At 48.4% G+C, this 18,861-nt stretch overlaps 1 protein-coding gene across 2 annotated transcripts in view; it reads right to left on the reverse strand.

The window, feature by feature from the left end:
* Positions 1-18,861, reverse strand: part of LOC106150063 — a 173,882-nt gene that overhangs the window by 137,801 nt on the left and 17,220 nt on the right. For both annotated transcript variants that reach the window (XR_001236636.1, XM_013521499.1), the window contains exon 2: positions 8,988-9,212. Coding sequence is in view for 1 of the 2 variants with exons in the window: in XM_013521499.1 (XP_013376953.1) it covers positions 8,988-9,212 (225 nt within the window). In the remaining variant the exon portion in view is untranslated. The remainder of the gene's footprint in view (positions 1-8,987; positions 9,213-18,861) is intronic.

The following is an 18,861-nucleotide window of genomic DNA, read 5'->3' on the forward strand; positions in this document are numbered from 1 at the left end:
CCTCACTTCCCACATTATTGCAAATCAAAATGCTTTCCAGTAAGTCTCCCTGCTTACTCACTGCAAGTTGTCTCTAAACAGACACTGACAAACAGACATGACATCTGTGCCTCCACATTCCATCTGCTTAGCGTGCTCTCACTTTCCCGTGCTCCCTACATAGTCTCAGGTATGCTCAATCTAAGGTCTTACACAGCGTTGGGCTCAGATCCTGGCTTCCCTGTTGACCAGCTGCGACCTGAGGCAAGTTCTTTAATCTCTGTGCCTCAGTGTCCCCATCTACAAAATAGTAATAATTATATTTAGCTCCATAGGATTGTTTAGATGATTTTACTGAGTTGCTATTTGAAGTGCTTAGAGCAGTGTGCCCAATACATAATAAACAAATATGATGAGGAGAGCAAGTGTTATTAGCTACCATCATCACCATCACTATTGCTATCTGTGGCTAAACATTGATCTTTACCAAGATCACTTGCCCTATGTGATCCAGGAAAGTGAACACCTGAGACAGAACTAACACAAGGCAGAGAGGAGAAGCCATCACCTGCAGGGGTCTCTGGAACTATCCACTGAACAGTTCAGCTAATCCTACCTTTAAAAAATGGCAATGGAGACAAATTTAGGCCAACCCAGGAAGATGTTGACTTCAAAAATAGTTTCAAAACATTATTTTAGGATTCCATATTTGTGGAAATACACCAACAAAATAGACTGGAAAGATACTTGTGCAGTGTCCACAGTGGTAAAATGAATACATTTTTAAAATTCTTTTGTTTTCTAATTCCCCTAACAAACACACTTTTGCATTTTTAATTTAGAAAAAATTAAGACCTAGGGGACAAGGGACTCAGTTTGTACAAATGTTCTCATGTTTGCTTGAGGGTTGCCGGGTTTGGAGCATTCTCACTTCTAAGAAGTGGACAAGCAAAAGAGCCTCCTCACCCTACATGGCCTCTCTACATGAGACCCCAAGCCCACATGGCAATGGAAGCCCCCATATTTCCAGGAACACCTCAGTTTCTCCTCAGTCTCATAGTGAGATCAGCAGGGAAGAGCACTGCTATAGTTCAGATCTGGAATGTCCCCTAAAGGCCCATGTGTTAAAGGTTTGGTCCTTGGGTTGGTGCTATTTAGAGAGTGGAAACATTGAGGGGTGGGGCCTAATGAGAGGTCTGTAGGTCATTGGAGGTGTGCCCTTAAAAGGGACTATGGGACACCAGGCTCTTTCTCTCTCATTCCACTTTCTGGCTCACAATAGGGTGAGCATCTTTGCTCTCCAACCCATGATATACTGCCTCATGACAGACCCAAAAGCCATGAGATCAACTGATCATGGAATTCAACCTCCAGAACTGTGAACCAAAATAAACACTCAGGTATTTTGTTACTGTAATGGAAAGGTGACTAACACAAGCACCAATTGCGCCTGAGAAGACCAAATGTTGTCATTTTCATCTCCACTGAGAACATGGGGCCTCTCTGGGACCTACAACACTCATGCATTTTAATCACTTAATCCACACCATGACCTGTGAGTTAAGTCAGATAGGCATAAATTCTCCCCATCCCATAGATGAGGAAACCAAGACTCAGAGAAGGGAAGACCCACAAAAATAAATGGGTGTTTATAGAACCCAGGGTTCCTGGCCCTAAATTTGCCCACTCAGCAGGTTCCACTGTCACCTCAGATGCCCTAGGATTCTGGGCCAGGGAGTGTGAGAAGCCCCTCCAATCCTCTGTTGTCCAAACATCTCTCTCAGGGCTCCTTGGAGCTGCCCCCCACTTCTAGCCTCAGAACTTCCTGACTGGAACCACTTCTGAGCCAGGGAACCACAGTAGTCCAGGCACGTTAGCTGGCTAGAGCTGCCATGACAAGGTACTGCACACTGGGTGGCTTCCATGACAGAAGCAGGCTGCTTTGCAGTCCTGGAAGCTGAAAGTCCAAGATCAAGATATGGACAGGGATGGTCCCTTCTGAGGGCTATAAGGGCAGGTTCTGTCCCAGGTTTTCCTCCTTGGCTTGCAGGTAGCATCTTTCCCCTGTTGTCTTATGCTGTCTTTTCTCTTTACCCACTTGTGTCCAAATTTCCTCACCTTGTAAGGACACCAGCCATGAGATTTGGGCCTGCCCTAATAGCCCAAATTGCCTGTTTTAATTTAATTACCTCTTTAAGGATCCTCTCTCAAAATGCAATCACATTCTGAATTACCCCAGGTTAGGACTTCAGTGTATGATCCTGGGACGGGGGATACAATTTGGCCTATAACAACAGGTAAAACACCATCACCTTGAAGAGTCCCCTAACCCTCTCCTGTTGCATTGCAGCAAGGACTAGATAAGTAATTACCTTGGTGACTGCTCCTGTCTTGAGGGGGTGAGATGCTGAGAGGCAACAAGGGAGAAAATTGGCAGTGAAAAGTCCGAAGACTGGGGACAGAAAGTGCAAGCTGAGGGAGCTGGAAAGATGACTGAGGAGAGGGCCTGGCCCCCAAGAACTAGTGTAAAGTGAGTAGGTGGCCCAGGGCCCCCAAGGTCCATGAGACTATGGGACTTTCACCTCACTGGCTGGAAGGAGGTATATCATAAAAGGTCTTTGCTTGCAAAGGAGGATTATTATAGGATAATTGCTTTCCTACTAAGAAAAATAGTAGAAAGCTTTGGGGCTTTGGATAAGTCAAAAAAGGAGATCAGTCCAGATGTGTTCTAACTTCCCTTCCTGGTCTAAAGCTTTCAGGTTCTAAGATGTTACAGTTTGGATTTAAAATGTCTCCCAAAGACCAGCTGATGGGCTCTTGATAACTTTATGGATCATGAGAGTGGCAACCTTGTCAATGGATGAACCCACTGGTGAGTTTATACCTAAATGGGTTGTTAGGAGTTGGGGCTCAGTTGAAGGGGGTTGGTCATGGGAGTATGACCCTGAGGACTGTATCCTGTCCAGCACATTCCTGTCTGGCTCTCTCCCTCCTCCCCCTTCTCTCTCTCTCTCCTTCCCTCCCTGCCTCCCTCTCTCTCTCTCCCTCTCTCTGCTTCTCAACTGACATGAGGTGAGCTGCTTTCTTCTGCAAGCCCTTCCACTATGATACATCTGCCTCACTACCAGACCAAAAGCAATACATCCAACTGACCAGGCACTGACACCTCTGAAACTGTGAGCCAAAATAAACCTTTACTCCTTGAAGTTTTTTTTCTCAGGTATTTTGTCACAGTGACCAAAATCTGACTCACACGTAAGACAATTATTGTTTCTCCTAACTTCACTGGAGCTGGTAAAAAGTTGTCTGAAACGGGCACAAAGTAAGCACTTAGATAAACCCAGCTTCCTTCTTCTGCTGCTCATTTCCATCCCTGTGATTCTCACTAGCTCTTGGTTGCTCCTCCTAGCTTCCAATACGAAAGAGAAAAAAGAAAAAGATGTTAGGGAAGGCCCCACTGGCTTCTACTGGAAAAGGCAAACCTAACAGGGAGAAGGAAAACATTGCCAGGCACTGGTGTGGTTGAGATGTCGCAATTTCCTGGGAATCTGGTCCAGGCTCTTCTGAGGGTGGCAAGATGGCTGCAAGTATAATGGGAGGGGAAATGTATCTCCTACCCAAGTGCCCTGCAGGAGCGAAGGTGCTGGTGTCTATTAGCAGAACTGACAATGCTCTCTCACACAGTTCCCATGGGCTGAGGCCAGAGAGGAGGGAGGAGGAGGCCACACTGTCTTCCCAGGGCTGCCTCCACTTCCATGTCTAACAGGTCCCTAAGGCTTCCCTGAGACATCCTGTCTTACCTGAGCCCATGCACTGCCTATTCTCCCCAGACAAGAATCTGGGCACCCTTCTTCCTTCTGCTTGCCCAGTGCCAAGGAGATGGGAAAACGCAGCTCTCAACTCTCCCAGTGCCCCAGAGCTCCTGTCCCCAGAGAAGGCTGAGCCCTTCACACAGCCTCACAGCTGAGGAGGCTGGGGTGGAGTGCGAGAAACACAGGGAGGAGCAGGGGTTTTGCTACTGCTGCTGCCCGCAAGCCTGGGCACAGGGTAAGGTGAAGAAAGAGACGGACTCCTGGGATCGAGTCCAGGATTCTCTCTCCAGGTAAAATATACCTTACTGAGAACTTGATGACAAGGTGCATTAGTCTTCAAAGAATGTTTCCTCCCATCATCTAATTCAAGCCTCACTGCAATCCCGTAAGATGCTCAAGGCAATTATCACTCCCATTCCACAGATGAGGAGACAGAGAGGTGGCCACGTGGGATCACCCAGGAGGAGTAAGGCGCGCAGCTGCAACCAGAGTCCCCATCCTCAGGAGCCCAGGGTGCCCCTCCCACTGTTCTTGGGCCCTGCACTCTGCTGGGCCCTCAGTTCTGCTCGGAAAAGCAGAACTCATAAAAAGAGGCAAAACCCTCAGTAAATGAGCCCCCTCGTTTTCAAAGGCACTGTGGAGCCAGCCCAGGTGGAGCCACCAGTTCCACCCAACTAGAAGCAAGTTAGGATGTGAAAGGAACAACAGTGGGGGTCCAGATCATGCCAACCCAGACTCAGTTCCAACTCCTCCACTTACTATCGGGTGACCCAGGACAAGTCAATGGCCTCTCTGAGCTTGGTGTCACTCAGTTCATGTGAAACGTAGTATGACTTAGTGGCATGAGTCTTTGGTGTTAAACTGGTTTGAGTTGGAGCTTCCACTTCCTAGATGTGTGACCTTGGACAAATCACCTACCCTCTCTGAACTTCAAATTCCTTCTGTTATCTAATGATATCAACCACCATCACCACCTAGCAGCATGTACCTATAGCTGATGCTTTACCTGCTTAGGTCATTAACCTTCAGCACAAGGCCTAAGACCAGCTACTTGCATCTGACAGATGGAGCTTTGTCAGGTATAAGGCTCCACCACCAGTAAGCAATAAGTGAGGACTCCAAACCCAGATCCGTGCCCTGAAATTCCACTTATAATGCAATAGGCTGTAGACAGATGTTTAAAGCATTTGGTATAGATGACATGAGGCTTTCACTGAGCAGTACTTACTGTGGCCTTGAGGCAAGTGACAGGGCCATGTAACCTTTATACCACTTGTCTGGCTGCCACCTGGAGTGATGACCCCATATGAGACAGGTGGGTTGTCCCCAGCCACATCGTGTTATGGTTGAGTACAAGGACTGGGTCTCACTCTTCTCTGTACTTCCCACTGTGGCTAACACCATGTCACTTTCTCTCCTTGTCCCTGTCAGCTGCTACTGCCTTAGGCCACAATGCCCAGTCTTTCTTTGCCCCCAGTGCGCTCATCACCCTGGGGACACTGAACTCCACTTAGATGCCTTGCTCTCAGCCCAGGCCATCTGTTCACTGTAGTCACCGTCACCTCCATGTCTCCTCAGCCACCCAATCCCAAAGTCATCATTCACAGCCCCTCTCATGCACCCTTCCCAAACCTCAGACCCCTCCAACCCACTCATCCTCTCCTCCCTCCAATTTGCCCCCTCCTGTCTGCTCAGAGTGCAGGAGCCAGCCCCTCAGCCTCACCCTTGCCAATACATAACTCCTTCACCCTTTTAACACGCTTAACCTGAATGCCCTGGCTTTACCCAACGTCTTTGCACCCCACACTAAACCCCACAGACTGGAAGAACCTTAACTATCCAACCCCAACGTGGCTTCACCAGCAAGATCGCCAAGCACGACCGATGAAAACCCTACAGCATTGCAGACTGGCTTCCCACACTGGCCTTCAGACAAGGTTTAAAAAACAGACCAGGGCCTATAAGGATCTGCACAGTTGCCACTTCGCTCTCATCAATTCACTCAACACATCATTATGGACATCTGCCCTGTGTGTGCTGGCACTGTACCTTGTCCCCTGCACCCTACCTCCAGCCATGATTAACTTCCTACAGGTCTAAAAGATGAGCCTTGGGGCTGGGAATTTAGCTCAGTGGCAGTGAGTTCGGTTCCCGGTACCAGAAATAAATAAATAAATAAATAAATAAATAAATAAAAGAGGAGCCTTCTCACCCCAGCTCTCCCCTGCTTAGAAGATTCACCTCTTCCCTCTAACGCCCTCCCATTGCTCTCCAGGTCTCCATTTCAACACAGCTTCTCCCTGAGCAGCCCTTATGACCACCCAGACTAGACGTGGTAGCTATGCCCATGTGTGCACATAGTACATTCCAGTCCTCATTATGGCACTTTATACTTAATTATTTGATCTCAGTTGCTCACTGTTATACCTAAGGCTCAGTAAATACTTCTCTCAAAGAAGGGCTGGACACATAGCCAGCAATAAATAAAGAAATAAATACCTGCAACAATGAAGACTATGCTGTGAAAGTACAATGAAAGCATTTTTTAAAAAAATAGAAAGCATTTTGGGCCACCCCATCTATTTCTGGGGTTGGCTGACCAGGTCCAACTGACCAGACCACCATTCAGCTCCTCGCTCTGGTGTGTCCCTTGCTCTAGCCTTTCCAAACACAACAAACAAAAAAACCATTCCTCTGTCCCCAGAAGTCTGTATAGAAGCCCACCCCAACATCTGCACGGGTCCCTCTGGTCCCTGGACACTGGGGACTCAAGGAGAAGAGGCCAGTGAGTGGCCTCTCTACTTTGATCCTTTTGAGCCTAGGTTAAAGCTGAAGAGACGATCATGGGCCCACATCCTCGTCTCTGTCCCCTCCCATCCCCTGCCCATGAACTCCAGCTCCACCATCTGATCCCTATCTGTCTGCTTTCTCTCTCACTGCATCACACATGCTCAGGCTTGCCCCATCCTACCACTATGCAACAGCAAAAGTGCCAGGCTAATAGTCAGGCAACCCACAGGGCACAGCTTGGGGCTTAGATCTTCTGGTCTATTATTCTCACCTATAAAGACAGACATAGCAATACCCACATTACCCTGCTAGGCTGTGGAGAAAATGGAGGAAGATATGGAAGTCTCTCTGGGTATTCCCCAAATGCCAGGTATGAAACCAGTGTTCTTTCCCATCCTTCACAACCCTCTTCTTTTAAGAAGTCTCCCAAAATAACCATAGTCCCTCCTCCCTCATTATTATCTTTATTTAGGGAAGATTTCTTATATGTTAGGGTTGGGAAGACTTCAATAAATGTTGAAATTAGAAAAGCATACAGGGAAGATGTTATAATTATGTGCTATGTGTTCTGAGGAGTGACACTGATACCTACCTTAGAAGTGTCTCCCTTAGAAGAGATCTGTTATGATCTATTATGATCTCCCTTAGAAGATCTCTTAGAAGAGATCTGTTATGAGCATTCAAGGAACTAATATGCAAAGCCCTTAAAACTGTGCTGGATGCGTGGCAAGTCTCAGTGAGTATTAGTTTGTATATCATAACCATATGCTGATGTGTATCTGGACAGTCTCAGTAAGAACACCCCCAGCCAGGCACTGTGGCACATGCCTGTCATCCCAACAGTTGGGAGGCTGAGGCAGGAAGATTGCCACAAGTTCAAGGCCAACTTGGATTCCATAGTGGGCTTGACCAGACTGTACTACAAAGCGAGACCCTGCCTCAAAAAACAAACAAAAAACAAAACAGGAAAAAAAAAACACCTCAAAAATAGCTGCCTGCCTGCCTCTGCAAAGAAGGAGCATGATAGCTGAGGGATACAGATATGAGTGACTTTTCCTCTTGTCTATATATTTCTTTATACCTTTTTATCTTTAAATTGCTTATATATATATAACCTATTAAATAAATTAATTTTAAATTTTACAAAATGATGAAAGAATGATATAGCCAACACATATAGAGCCCCCACTGGTGACAGTCACTTTACTCTTTGGCTGTCCCAGCCTGGCCTCATCAGTTGGTCCTGGTGGTTCATCTCCATCACCATGTTGGTGATGTTGTTGACTGAGCAAGTGACCCAGCACTGTACCCACAACTCATGTAACTTCACATCAACCTAGGGAAGCACAATTGGAAGCATCTTGGAAGCACAAATGTCCCTAATTTAGAGGTGAGAAAGCTGAGCTCAAAAGATAAGAAGCCCACCTAAGAATCCACAGGTGGTAAATGACAGAGGAGGGATTCTACCCAGTGTGTCTGGTTCCAGAAGCTACTTGTGAACCAGGAGTCGACAGCACCCCAGCTGCCCTTGCTCCTTCCCACTTCTATCCATCCTGGAGCCCCAGATGAGACCAAGGTACCAAACATAGGAGTCTGGGTCATTCTTCCTGACATTTTCCAGACTTCCTCCTTTGCTGCGCCCCCATCATAGCTTTTTTAGCCCCAAGCAAGACTGGGTAGCTGTTAAATACTGACTGAATTGAATTAAGTTAAACATGTCAAAAAACAGTCCCTTTCCCAGGCCTCAGTCTTCATCATCATTATTATCATTACAGGCAAATATTGCCTGAGGCATCTACACTGTGCTAGGTTCTGGAAAAATCCATCCATACATAAATCCTGGCAGATCATAAGAGATCTTCTGGATAATACAGTCATCACCCACAATCAGTCCAGCCAGTCAGAGTCCACACACATGACGGTGGTCTCATACAGTCATAGAGCTGACAACTCCTATCTCCTAGTGACACCACAGCCCTGTAACATTATACCACATGACATCACTCATGTGTTTGTGGTGACACTGATTAAACAAACCTACTGTGCTGCCAGTATGAGCATAGCATAGCCAGGTGTGGTGGTGCAGTTTACAATCCCAGGTACTTGGGAGGCTAAGGCAGGAAGATTCCAAGTTCCAGCTCAGCCTGGCCAGTTTAATGAGACTGTCTCAAAATAAAAAACACAAAGGGCCACACTGAGCCACACTCCCAGTCCTTTTTAATTTTTCACTCTGAGCCAGCCTCTTGTGAAGTTGCTCTAGGCTGCGCCTGAACTTGGGATCCTCCTGCCTCAGCCTCCCAGAGTCCTGGGATCTCAAGTGTGTGCACATCACCACTAAACAAAAGAGTGTTCAGGATGGAAGTGAGGCCCCTCCCCGCACCCACAGAACCCTTTCTCCACCCTTACCCAGCAGGACCTGCGTGAGCAGGCCAGCAATGCTGAAGCGGGAGAAGGCCACATTGGTTTCAGAGTTCTTCGTGGCCACAAAGGCGCGGTAGAACTTCAGGGCGAAGTCGGTCAGTGTGTTCGCCAGGATGGCCTCTGCCGCGTGCGTGGCGGGGTCGGAACAGGGGGCGACAGGCGGAGGGCAGAGGGGTATACAGCTCAGTGGTTCTTCAATCCCCAGTACCACTAAAAACAAACAAAAAAAGGATAGCATATGCAAAAATGAATAGTTCTTGATATTTGATAATATTAATAAACAACAACTATGTTATTGATGTTATTGGGTTATTTATGCATTTTTTTTGTTTTGTTTTGTTTTTTTTTTTGGTTTTTCTCCGGTACCAGGAACCGAACTCACGACCTTGCGCTTGCCAGGCAGGCGCTTTTGCCGCTGAGCTAAATCCCCAGCCCCTATGCATTTATTATACTATTCTTTTTGTAGTCCAGGCAGGCTCTGAGCTCTCTAGGTTGGGTTCAAACATAACTCTCCTGCCTCAACCTCCAGAGTACTGAGATTAGAGACATGTACGGGTGCATGCCATACTCTATCGTTATTTCAGAGTATACTCTTGCAGGGATTTTTTAGCTTACTGTGAGGAGTATTCTGTGATGCACCAACAGGAGCTTCAAACTCCTGTTTATTGTGTCTCTTGAAGGCATCACAAGACCATGTCCAGCAACTGACCTGTCATCTAGGTGTACACTCTACAATATTCATATGACAAAATCACCCAACAACACAGTTTGCAGAACATGTTCCTCCATTCAAAGAGACATGAATATACTTCAGGGAAGACAGGAAAGGTGGCCCTGGAAGTTCTGCAAAACTGCCTTCTCTCTCCTCCCATTGCACGCACACCCATGTATACTCAAGAGACAGCCTCTGCTCAGATAAGCTGCTTCAGCCATAAATCTATCCTGGCGGGGCAAGAGATTTTATTTAGCAATTACAGGGCTCTTTATTGCATAGCAATTATCAGTGCAGGGAGGGATGGAGCTCAACCTGCCCATCTCCCTTATCTTAAGGCTGTGGCTGAGCACCTGTCAGAACTAGAGCCAGACGGCTGCCTTTCGGGTCTGACATCTCTTGGGTGCTGGGGAGATGGGCTGGCCTAGGCACAGGCAGAGCGGTAAGTCCAAACAGAACCAAAGTGGCCACCCTCCTCAGATGCAAGAGAGAGTGATATGGTTCTGAGAAGCTCCCCTAAAAGCAGGGATCCTCCTTCACCCACTTGGTTCTTGGAAGAAGGGCTCACCTTGCCTGATAAACCAGGAATCTAGTCCTTCCAGGAAGCCCAGGGTCAGAATTTTGCCCCTGGAGCTCCTTTGAGAAGGGGGAATCAGTGCTCCAGATAACAGAGCCACAATTGCAGAAGGAACTGTGCATATCGTTGTAGAGTTTACCAAATGCCTGCTCACCACTACCTCACTCACTATCAGCTACAGTAATCCCAGGAGGTTGGTGGGGTCAGTGTGCTGCCTCTATTTTTCAGATGAGTCCACTACAAGATCACACAATTAGTTAATGATATACATGAGGCCAGACCATATGAAACTGCCAGTAAAGATGGTAAAACACAGGTCTTCTCCTTTGGATTTCAGAGGGAAAAGAGAAACCTTGGCCTGCACCTTGACCTGGCAGGGCCCCCGAGGAGTCAGAGCCAGTCCCTGTGAGTCAGGAACACACAGGGCCCCAAAATCCTAGGGGGAAGGGAGGAGATAGCCTACCTTGGGTTTTCCTCACCCCTCACTCCTCTTTGTCCTCCAGGACCAACAGGGCAGCTGGACAGCTCACCAAGCTTGCAAATGACCACCCTAGGACAGAGTGGAGGACAATGCCACTTGCTGTCCTACCTGGCTGGGAGGCACAGTGTCTTTCCAAGGCTTCAGGCAACACCTAAGTGAAGGCCCTGTATGGCCATCTCTGCCCTGGACATTGCCCCAAGCACCAGGCCCCTCTCTAAAGTCTCCAAAGTCCACAGGATGTCTGCATGGGGCTGCCTTATCTCACAGCAAACTGCAAGCCTAAAACCAGAAGCGCTGTATTCCTCTGATGGCCCCACTCTCCCTCCCTTTCTAAGCTCTAAACCTCAGGTCATTTCCAAATCCTTTGTATTTCCTTTGCTTGTCCAACCAGCAAGTCCCATGGATACATTTTCTCTGGTGAATCTCCCTGCATTCTGCAAATGGGTCAAAGTGACCCACAGAAAGAGCGCAGTGGTTCACTCTACGGGCAGATCAGGGAGGCCCAGCATACTGAAGTAGGAAATCTCTTCCCCTCTTCTGTCTGTAGCTCTGACTCTAGATGTGGGCTCCATGACCCTCATCACCTGGCACAGCGCCATGCCCAAACTTCAGGAGGGGCTCAGAAGCTCCTCTACACCAGGCACTGAGAATTTTAGGCTGTTAATACCAGCCTGCCTTCTAGTGTTCTACAACTCTGAGCAAGAAACCAGAAAACAAACAGAAGGGCCAGTGCTTTGTTCAGAAGCACCTTCCCTATGGCTGGCTACATTCCATCTGTAAGCCTGTCTGCTGGTTTTCCATCCAGCCACCCAATCTCACCCCTGATAGCTCCTGACAAACTCACTCTGAACTGTGGACACAGAGATCTTGAACCAGCACAGTTGGTTCAGACAGCAGAACCCAGCCCTCACTGCCCACTGGAGTAGCCAAGTGGTGTGAATGTAGGGGTGAGAACCATGAGTCCTTACAGTGTCTCTCTTCTCACCTGTGCTAAAAACTCCAGGCAGGAAACAAAGCCCAGCTTGGCATCACTAGGAATGAAATTTCAACAGCGAAGACTCCTGGGCATACAGCTCAGTGGCAGAGCACTTGTCTAGCATGTACAAAGCCCTGGGTTCTACCCCAAGCAGCACAAAAAATACACCTGAGAGAACTAACAGTTGGCTTAAATTCATATCAAAGTGTAAATTACTGCTAGCAAATGTCTTCCTGCAAGCTGGTTGATGAGGAAACTCCTTACAGGGAAGAGAAGGAGCTTCCAGAGTCTGGGTGCTCAAGATGCTTTGGTAGAGAAAGCACAAGTTCAAAGATCTAATCCTTGATCTGCCTATAATTTAGGTGAATGTGGTGAAATGGGGCACCTGTAATCCCAGCCACTCAGGAGGCTGAAGTCTGTGAATTCTACTCAGCCTGGACAACTTAGTGAGACCCTGTCTCAAAATTAAATTTCCAAAGAGGGCTGAAATGATACAGTGCTTCCCTCACATGTGCAAAGCCCTGAGTTCCATCCCCAACACCAAATGATGATTTATCTAGAGATTTTTAAGAAAGTCATCCTATCTACTTCTTTGAGCCTAATTTACAAATCTATGATATGAGCAAATGCAACTAAATGGTCTCCAGAATCCTTTTAAGATCCAGCAAACTGTGATTCAATTATTTCAGCCTTTCCTCTGGCTCATTTAGCTTGGTATTCTTAACCCACCACGGTGCATATAACAAGTATTTATCATGAGTGTGACTAAAATTTCCCATTGTTCAGAACATGAGTCAAACAAAGCCTCCCAAACAGACTGAGAAATCAAGGTCATCACAACCTCAGAAAAGGAGAAATAGAGAATGAATTTCTATTTACAGCCATGAATGGCTTAATGTGGAGGACACACCCTGAGAAATGTCACTAGGTGGTTTTATCATTGTGCGAACATCCCTCAGCACCCTTGCACAAACTGACTTAGCTATGACATCACCAGGCAATACAATCTTATAGGCCCTCATGGTATATGCAGTCCATTGTTGGCCAAAATGTCGCTGTGCAGCAGCACTGGAATAGCAAGACCTGAGGCTCTTTCAGACGTAAAAGGAAGCCCCACAGTAGCACAAGTGAAGTCACAATAATCCCTCAGATCTGCACGGCGATTTGTCACAAGCCATCCTCGTTCCTAACTCGATCCTCTTTAAAATTGTTTGAACAAAACAGGGCAAGAATGATCTTCCCCCGTTTCAATATAGATTGAAAAGCTGAGTGTCAGTCGGAGGAGGGACAGCCAGGACTCCAAGTTAGATCAAGGGATCCCTCATGTTCTGTGTTCCCACGGCTCCACTGCCACCTCCCTTTTACTTTCCACCTCTAGCTCCAGATCCAAAAGTGAGCCAGCAAAGTACCGGAGGGACAAGGAAGCCGCAGTAAGCAGCAGAGGCACAGAACTAAGAGAGGCCCAGGGCTCTCCCTAGCCCACTGTCTTCCCGCCCTCCCTGCAGCTGCCTTCCTTCCCTGGCCAATCTGGGTGCCCAGCTCCTCTCAGTCAACTCACCCCTCGCTGAGCTCTGCCCAGCCAGGGCAAAGTTTACTCTGGGATAACCGCAGACCAGCAGACTTCTGCTCATGACTGAGCAGGCCAGACAGAGGTAAGAACAGTCCCAGCCAGGAAAGAGGGTAGAATGGAGAAAGAAATGACAGACAAGGAGACAAGAGGGAGGGAGAAAAGAAGGAAGGAAGGGAAGGAGGAGGAAGCGGGGAGGAAAAGAGAGAGAGAGAGAAAGCCACTTTAATAATAGGGTAATTGCCCTAAACAGGATTACAATCTGCCAGCGTTTCACTAAACTTTATGACACTTGATGACAAGTTAATAAGCAAGATAGCTCACTGAATGTATGCGTTAAACAGATGCCCCAGCCTCCTTGTGCAGGGAGGAAAGTAACCTCCAACCAGGCCAAAAAAAAAAAAAAAAAAAGAAACACCAGCAAGGTGTGGGAGAATGGAGCCAAGAAGGTGGGGAAACTGGTTATTTCTGTTGTCAAAGTGGCCCCAGCAATAAATCACCATTAATAATACTGTCACCTATCAAAGAGGAGCTCTGGTTGCCAAGGCCTTTGAAGTACCAGCACCTATAATTTCCACCTATAAAAGGTACCTTTGTGCATATGTCACGCTGGAAGCTGACAGGAGCGAGACGCCCATAGAGTTCTAACCTCCTCACGCCCATCCAAGAGCAGACCCAGAGTACACATGCGCACTGCCCGCTCACACCTTAGCCCTAGCCTCCTAATACCCATGCGCACTGCACCCTCACGCCCTCACCCACCGCACATGCGCAGTGCCTGCTCAGCCCTCGCCAACTACACGTGGCCAGGTCTGGCTCTCGTCCAGGCGGGAGAGCCAGGGTCTTCAGGCTGCCAGGGTGAGCCCTGAAAGGCAGGATAGGGAGTGACACCTTCCAGCTCCGGCTCCCAAGAAGGAAGCTCTGGACCTCTCTCGAAGGATGGGCTGTGTCGCAGGCATAACTACATGGTCATAGAACTGGAGTGTTTATCAAGTTCCCCAGAAAGTGATTTTGATTTGCACGCATCATCTTGTTTTGAAATTTTGTATCGTTTTTAATGTTCCTTTTTTATTCTTTATTCTCTTTAAAAAAAAAAAAGAAAGAAAAGAAAGTCTGCAAAAGTCTGGCTCTGGGCCTCTGCCCCTGGACCAGGAATCCAGGAGTCATGGAAAGGCAGTCCAACTATCCTACGAGGTGGCAGAAGGAAGATGACATGGAGTTTGTATTTGTTGGCTGTGGCTGCTACAACAACAGAGCTTGGGAACAGGGCGGGGCTTAACAGACATTTATTTTCCCACAGATTGGTAGGCTGGAAGTCCAAGGTCAGGGTGTCAGCAGGGTTGGTCCCTCCTGAAGCTGCTGTCTTTGGTGGGTAGATGACCCTCACAGGTCTCTCCATAGCCTTCCTTCTGAGTCGCTGGGTCCTAATCCCCTCTTATCAGAAAGACTCTAATCATATTGGACCAGGCCCACCCTAAGGACTTCCATTTACCTAAATTGTCTCCAAATACAGGCACATTCTAGGGTCCTGGGGCTTAGGATTTCATAGAAATTAGGAAGGGAGGAGTCAGCCCATAACAAAGCCTTAAAGCACAGCCTAGGCTGAACCCTAATTCAGATGAAAATGTCATCAAACTGCTGGCAACATCTGCAGCTCTCCTTTCCTGAAACCTGGACTAAAGCTTCTGGATAGGTGCACAAGTTCCCCTAATCCCCTGTGGCAGGAGTACGGGGGTCTGCATTTAAAAGGACCTGGCATGTCCATGTCCTATCCAAGAAGGGAGGGACTTCCTTGATTCTGCCTCCCAGTGAGGTCCTTTTGAATGTGCCTTGGTCCAAGAATCCCAAAGTATCTCTAAAGTGTGTATTTCTTGAGCACATACTATGTCCCCAGTGCTGTTCTAAGAACTGGTGTCATTTCATCTGGACATCTACCATGAGATAGGTACAAATGAGGAATCCGTGAGTAATGTGCTCAAGTGAGGGCCCAAGCCTGGCTTGAAACCCAGTCTCTGTGACTCCAAATCTCATGTATTCATCCCCGTACACTTTCTGCCCCTTCCCTGCACAGAAAAATAGATACGAAAGGGACACAGTTGGACCTGCAATCAGCACTGCATCAGAACCTGCTGAGGAGCTAGGAGTTAAGAACTAGGCTTCATCATTTTATAGGGGATTTAAAACTACTTTTATCTGCAGGGCATTGTTCCAAAATCACAGCCATGTATTTTTATGTGTTTTATTTAAGCAGATGCATTAGTCCACGGATGGTAATGCTTGCATGCATTCTTTGTGTAAATTGGCTCAGGCTTGAGTTCCTGGGGTCCTTCTCCAAGGATGGCTCCCCTTGCCGCAGTTGGTTCCTGTCCTTCCCTGGGCTTCCCTTTCTTTATGAGTCAGTGTGGGGTTAAGCTAAGCTGCTTCTACATCCTCTTCCTTTACTAGCACTTTCAATTCTGACAGAAGCTCTAAAGAGGAGAGATTATGGTGAGAGTGTGCCTACATCCCCCCACCCCATTCTCAGAAGTTATAAAGTCAGCCCCAAAGCCTCCAGGACTTGGGACTCACAAAGAAGCTGCCAGGTCTCCTGCTTATCAGCATCACTCACGCTGCTTCATTCATCCTTCCCTCCCGGGCTCTGAGGGATCCCCTGGAGAGACAGCCACCAGTTCCCCACTGGCAATTGCTCCCCAAACCCTATGGCTTTACCTCATTATCCCTGCCATGCTGGGCTTGTTTTGGAAGGGGCGGGGGGGCTCAGTCACATCGTCCCTGAGACATCCACAAAACTCCATAGGCTTTGCCCTATGAAAAGGGCAGCGGGTTCCAAGGCTTGGGAGCCCTTTCTTGCAGTGTTCAATGTCCCCTCAATGATTCCAAAGGCCTGGACACTGCACTGTAGATTGAGATTCAGGAGAATGGTTCCAAGATGTGGCTTTCCTAGCACCTCTGACTGTATGCCTGTGAGCAAGCCCTACGCCCTTCCAAGCCCCAGTTTTTTCCTGTTGAATAGGGGAGTTGAAGGTTTCCCGAGCACCCAAGTGTGCTTGAGGCTCTGAGGTTGTCCTCCCCAACCCCTCACATATCTACCCTCAAATCATCACACAGCCACACAGGAGAGGCACACACCCCTCACACACACTCTGTGCCCTCCACACACGCCTCACCTCTCGCAGGCCAGCTTTCTCTCCCACCACACATCTCTGGCCCCCAGAAACAGATCTCAGGGATGGACTGGCCCCAGCTGGGCTCCCAAGAGGACAGCTTCTTGGCAGAGAAGGGAGTGGGTGGAGTGGAAGAGCAATTTTTTTTCCTTTGCAGCCCAAAGGCTGTCAGCCCTCTTCAGCTGCCCTGAGGCCTGACAGCCACAGAGAGAGATTTATGACCTGGGCAGCTTTTATCCCAGCCTGATAAACATCAGGAGCAACCGAGCCCTGAGGAGAGGGTTTATAGGTTGGAATGCAGCCTCCTGGAGAAGAGGAGCCCAGGAGGGGGTGCCAGGGGAAGGCTGGGCCCTGACAGGGCTTATCCAGCAGAGGCAGTGACCCACCCTTGCTCTGAGGGGAGAGGGACAGGGGCTTTGAAGCCAAAAGACACCTACTAGAGAGATCAGAGGCTCCTGTTGAGGCCAGAAAGATGTGGAGGAGGTGAGCCCAGGCCTCTAAAATGCCCTCACCCTAGCTCACCTGTTCTTCCAAACATCATTCCCCAACTAGGCTAACCAGGCTAGGACAGAGCAGAGAGGGAGAAGACTTAGATAAGATCTACCCTGAGAGGGACATCGCCCAGCGGCCCCGGGCTTTGTTGTCAGGTTCTTGTTGATAGTGTTGTTCTGAGCAGTGACAAGGTTGCTTAATTGCTTGATTATATGTCAACCCTGCCTCCTTCTGGAGAGGACAGAAGGCCAGCAGAGTCTCCGTGCGGTCACCAAACCCTCATGGCTCTTCCCTTTGCCCTCAGCTGCCCTCCCCATCACAGGGAAAACATGTGGACCAGCTCCAGGCTTGCTGACTGAAAGAGACCCAGAAACAAAACTATACCCAAGGCCAAGGAGGAGCCAGGTAGCTTCAACTGGAACGGCCTCAGATTGGCTGGTATCTCAGTCCCCTCCTTGAAACTCTTCCCCTCTGTAGAGCAGCTCTTGCCCTGTGGAGTTGCAGAAGACCTGCAAACCCTAACATGCAGGTCTGTGCCCTCTGGGGTCCAGAACACAATATAGACATCAGGAGACGCACCTCTAAAGAGACGCCTAATAAACTTGCAACTATTCATCGTGCCTAACCAGCTGGGCCGGGGCTCACATGTACAGGAATAAATACATATTTGCTGAGCACCAAATTGGGTCTAATGACCCTGGCCTGTCTCACAGGGTCATCTTGAGAAATCGCTGATGTCAGAGGATGATCGTGAACAGCTGTTCTCCATTTGCACTCAACAAGAGAAAAGGGCCTTAAATTACAGCAGGAGGGATTAAGGTTAAACATTAAGCACAGCTTCCTGGCTAGGAGGCTTGTGAAACACTGTAATGTGTTACCAAGGGATTGCTGGAGACATTTCTTTTTCAATGAGACTTTAAAGAGGAAGGAGGTTGGGGATCTGCCCAGGAGGTTTTATTAGGAACTTTATTAGGTCATCTGGTCCATCCCCCTGAAGGCAAGGGCTTGGACAACACATCCACCAACAAGGCCTTTCTGGGCACAGGATGGCCTCTGCAATTCCTACCACAAAAACGCTAGAAGACTCCTCAGCCCTTACAGAAAGGGAATCCGTAGCCTTCAGCAAAGCCACCCTTTGGAGCCTACTTTCAAGCTTTTGCTGTCAGCAGTCAACCATAATACGACGGGTTGGAAATGTGATGCCCAAGCCCTCTGAAATCTCCTACCCCTCCAGAGCCCATTCTCTCACTCATCAGCTGGGTGACAGCACCGTCTGTCACCGTACACTCAGGTTACAGGGGACACCTGCAGTTAGTACCACACACATATTATTAAACAAAAGCAAATGCCTATATCTTCCAGTTTTAAAAGTCACAGACAAGGAATCCAATCACATGCTGAGGAATCTTAAGGTTGCAAAGAGCCACCTCATAGCACCTAAGGGTAAGCACACAGCCTCTGGAATAGCTGACAGGTAGGTTATCTCTGTATTAAATAAATTTGATTCCATTTCTTTCTTCTCTTTTTACCCTGAGCAGAAAGAAGCCAGCCTGGAGCCACCTCCTCCTGACCTGAGCCGTGGTTCCTAAGCCCTGGAGCCTGCTCCCTTCCCATGACAGCAAAGCCCCCCTGGCCCTTCACACCCCTGCTCTGGACATCCACAGCTGTGCAGCATGACTCGCGGGCAGTGCCAAGCTGGCAGGGAAAGCAAACCTGCCTGGCATTCTCCACACACCGCACCTTCCCCTCCGAGCCCCCAGGCCAGCATACCAGCACGCTCGCCGCCGGTGTTGACAGCTCCCAGGCCGGCAGCTCAGCCAGGCTGGGTGCAGAGCCAAGTGCAAGGGGCCCGGGGACACAAGGGAGAGTGTGAGTGCCCAGGAAAGCCTC

The sequence above is a fragment of the Chinchilla lanigera genome, unplaced genomic scaffold (genome assembly GCF_000276665.1).
Source record: "Chinchilla lanigera isolate Chin_1 unplaced genomic scaffold, ChiLan1.0 scaffold00062, whole genome shotgun sequence".
Classification (NCBI taxonomy): Eukaryota; Metazoa; Chordata; class Mammalia; order Rodentia; family Chinchillidae; genus Chinchilla; species Chinchilla lanigera.